This window comes from Arachis hypogaea, chromosome 1 (genome assembly GCF_003086295.3).
Source record: "Arachis hypogaea cultivar Tifrunner chromosome 1, arahy.Tifrunner.gnm2.J5K5, whole genome shotgun sequence".
NCBI classification, from domain to species: Eukaryota; Viridiplantae; Streptophyta; class Magnoliopsida; order Fabales; family Fabaceae; genus Arachis; species Arachis hypogaea.
The window spans coordinates 93,318,077-93,322,240 of record NC_092036.1 but is presented as its reverse complement, the minus strand read 5'-3'; the positions used below and the strand labels follow the sequence as shown (position 1 = coordinate 93,322,240).

At 29.2% G+C, this 4,164-nt stretch overlaps 1 protein-coding gene across 1 annotated transcript; it reads right to left on the bottom strand.

Annotated features, from left to right (window-relative positions):
* Positions 1–2,118: 2,118 nt before the first annotated feature.
* LOC112696139 (E3 ubiquitin-protein ligase ATL59) lies at positions 2,119–3,144 on the bottom strand. The gene has a single exon (XM_025748755.3). The coding sequence runs from the start codon at positions 2,952–2,954 to the stop codon at positions 2,382–2,384; it is 573 nt and encodes a 190-aa protein (XP_025604540.1). The 5' UTR covers positions 2,955–3,144; the 3' UTR covers positions 2,119–2,381.
* Positions 3,145–4,164: the final 1,020 nt, after the last annotated feature.

The window sequence follows — 4,164 nt, the reverse complement described above, 5'->3', positions numbered from 1 at the left end:
GATCTTATACACCAATGAATTCAGTCTAGTCAAGAGCCTCCAACCTTGCTTAGCTAGCATGCCGAGATTAAAGATTTTTATGTCTTTAAAAGTTAGGCTTCTTTAGACTTTAGGTCTATAGATATTCTCCAACCAACCCATTATATTCTTTTCTCCGACCCTCTTTAACTCCACCAAAATTGAAGAATAGCCTTCTGTAGTTTAAAACAACTCAAGGTATTAATAGGAACAACAATAACAATAATTTTGATAGGAACCTCCCTCAACTTTCGCTTGATGATAACAAAACTCTCTTGCAGTGTTACAATTTTTGTTCAATTTTACCCTTAATGTAGTTAAAAGTGGCTCTCTTTGATCTCTCGACTACAGTTGACAAACCCAAGTATTTGTTTTTGGTTTTTACATGCGAAACTAGTAAAATATCAACTAGTTGATCTCTAACGCGAGTAAGAATATTATTGCTGAAAAAAACTGAGGATTTATCTAAGTTCATTTTCTATTCACTAATTTCTTCGTATGCATTAAGAATTTGAATAACATTGTAGCAGTCATGCTCAATTGCTCTTCCAAATAATATTGAATTATCTGTAAAAAATAAGTGACTGACTTTGGAGCACCTATGATTTAACCTCAAATAAAAAAAATTCAATCTCTGTTCTCTTTTGTAAAGTAAATGAAAGAGTCTCACTGTATAAAATAAAAAAAAGGTAAGAAGAAAGAACGTCATCTTGATGCAACTCTTAATTTGCATGGTTTGATTAGGCATTATGTATTTTAGGAGAAAAAATATTATTTATATACAAAAAATCAAATATTAAATTAGACATTATATATTTGTGTATAAATAGATATATTATTTAATTTATTTTGGATGTGTATTATATTCTAATATATATTTTATATGGGTAGTTGATTTACTAATTGATGTTTAATATACTGATGGTATGGTTGTTCTCAGGACATCTAAGATCTTTCTGTTAATAAATGCATCATTTTTCTTTTATCCGAAAGATTAGATTACGTCATTTTGGTCTGGTTCACATGCGTGAAATATACAATACAATACAATACTAGCTACCACATACAGCAAGACTTACAGAAAGCTGAAGAGTTTTAGTTTATTGATCACTTAGAATAATATTGTATAAATATTGAATGAGAATTTGAGTCGGAAGATTCAGGTATTTTCTGTTGAGAATAATAAAGGAGGGAAAGGTATATCAAATTGATGCTATTATCAAAAATCCTGCAATTATTGATGTAAAATGTGCTATAGATAGTTTTACTGGAAGTAACCTCACAAACAGAACAGATCAGAGCACAATAGCTTTCATCATTGATTAAGTGTGATACAGTAGTAGCTGTATGAATTAATGCACTTTTTACTTTTTAATTACTTAAAAAGTAGGGAATAAAAAGTTTAATCATACTTTTATATTTTGTTTTCTCACCAACTTACCGACGCTTGCCTAATAAAACTTAGAGAAAAGGACAAATAGGTATCTAACCTTTTGTTCCGCGAACATTTTTATCTTTAACCATTGAAAAATATTTTTAAATCCCTGACCTTCACAAAACTTAGACGGATCAGTCTTGACGGAGGCATTTGGACGGAAGAACTGATCTGTCTAAATTTTAGAATGGTCAAAAACTTAAAAGTATTTTTTAATGGTTAGAGAAAAAAATATCCGTAAAACAAAAAGTCAGAGACCTATTTGTCATTTTCTCTAAAACTTAAGCACTACCACATAACTAACTATGAAGGGCAATAAGGCACTTAATTATTGGCCATATAGAGATAAGAATAAGAGAGATGACTCTCTATGGGTGTGTGGATTGTTGTGATTTGTTGGAGGGTGATGCTAGAGTCTAGTGCATGTGCCACTAACAACATAGCAACTTTTGAAGCATGACGCACACTTGGCCTTCTTATTATGCCACGGTACATCTTGCTCAGTACTTGAAGAAATAATAATGAATCATTTTCTACTGAAAAAAGTGTCGCCTAGATCTATATAAAAACGAAGGAACAGCCACTTTCATAAGATAAACTCGGAACTTAATTAAACATATTAGAGGACAGGATAAAATAAAAATAAAGATGTATATATTTCAACATTTATTTGCAGAATAAACAGATGGCCATTATTAATTCAAGAATGGAATTATATATCATATCATCATTTGGCAGATATGGGGAAAAAAAATCTATATACAAACAAATTAAAATCCTAAATAATGTGCCTAGTTCTACTCGTATCATCTAATTGATTGCAGCTCCAAACATTGATGATCAAACGCAATAAATAATGAATTCCTCTAACTAACTAACTAATAGATCTACATTAATCACCTCTGCACAATTCTTATTACATATATAGCTAGCAAGGAAGAAGATCATCTCCGAAGAGGTAGAGAAGTCTCTCCACAGCCCAACTAGGTTGAGTAGATGGTGGCACACAACCAAAAGAGCTCTCTGATGAAGAATAACTGCAATGATTAAGAGTGAGCAAAGGTGCTCTACAAAGAGGGCAAGTAGGGTTCTGGTTGTTGTCATCATTGTCCAACCATTTGTCGATGCATTCTCTGTGGAAGACATGGTAGCAGTTCATTAGTTCCCTAACCTCATCTTCCATCTTCATCTGGTTCAAGCACACTGCACAAGATGTATCTTCTTCTGTCTCTGGAAGCCTCTCCATTATCTCACGAAACGTGGTCAACACAAGAGTACAAGAAGAAGAAGAAGAAGAAGAAGAAGAAGAAGAAGAAGAAGAAGAAGAAGAAGAAGAAGAAGAAGAAGAAGAAGAAGAAGGTGTTGTTCCTCTATCTTTGATGAGCCTGAAAACCAAGCACAAGACCCATCTCAGAACTGCAATGATTAGAGCTGCTTCATATATGGCTTGACCTATTGTCCAACCATATGCAGATGATGAGTCCTCAGCATAGAAACCCATTGAAATGTAAAAGCAGTGAAGAATGAAGCTCTATGTGTTCTGAAGAAATGTGTGATTCTGAAGTAAAAAGAATAGAGTGAATGAGAGAGAAAAGGAAAAGGGGGAAGTTCAAGACGTTATAGATGGCTTCTATATAAAGCCAATGGAGAAGGTGGTGCTGGCGGCTTTTCTTACTTTCTTTATGCTTTCACTCTCATCCGCTTCTTTCTTTAGTTGTACACTTATACTCTCTTCCATTAATATATTAAAAGTGAATATAAAAAAATTATGTGATTAATATATATAAGTAAATTCTTTGTTTTATAATTAAGTGTTGAATTTACTCAACTTGTTTTTAAAAAATAAATATTAAATATTTAAAATTATTTGTTTTTATATTTTTAAATTAAATATTAACTTTTATTTATTTTAATAAATTATATACTATTTTTTAGAAATTATAATATTTATTTTAAAAAATATTAAAAAATTATCAAAATTTATTATTTAATTAGACTTGATTTTTTTAAAAGATGTCAGTTGTGAATTATCTAATATTTTTACTTTTGATCATAAAAAAATAATAAAAATTTATATATAATTATTTTTATATAAAATTAATATTTAAAATAGTTAAATAATTTAATAAATTTAATTAAATTTTATCTAATAATTTCTAATATCAACTTTTCATCAAAATAATTTCATATAAATTTTTACTTAATAGCTGTACGCACCGTCCTTTTAGGGGATTAGGTATAAAGGTTCGCCGACTACTAATTGACACTCTTCCGCGTGTCCTTGTCAGAAGCCAATGGATTAATAAATATTTTGAAAAACGCAGCGATTTCCGTTGGATCATCGGTCATATATGTTTGTTAATGGATGTTCCTTATGTGATATTTGTTACGATTAATTTTACAATGAACACATGCAAATATATATATATATATATATATATATATATATATATATATATATATATATATATATATTGACAAAAACAAATGAGACTATAGAAATTATTCTAAATCGATCTAAAATTATTTTATTTATATTTATTAATTATTATAATAAATAATATTAGATATAATAAATTTATAATTATAAAAATTATATATACACAATTATAAATATTAAATTAAATATGATAATTTTACATTATTATTTCTTTGACCGTCTTTTAATCCCACGTATTTCAACAATAAATTTTAGTTATATGCACAGCAAG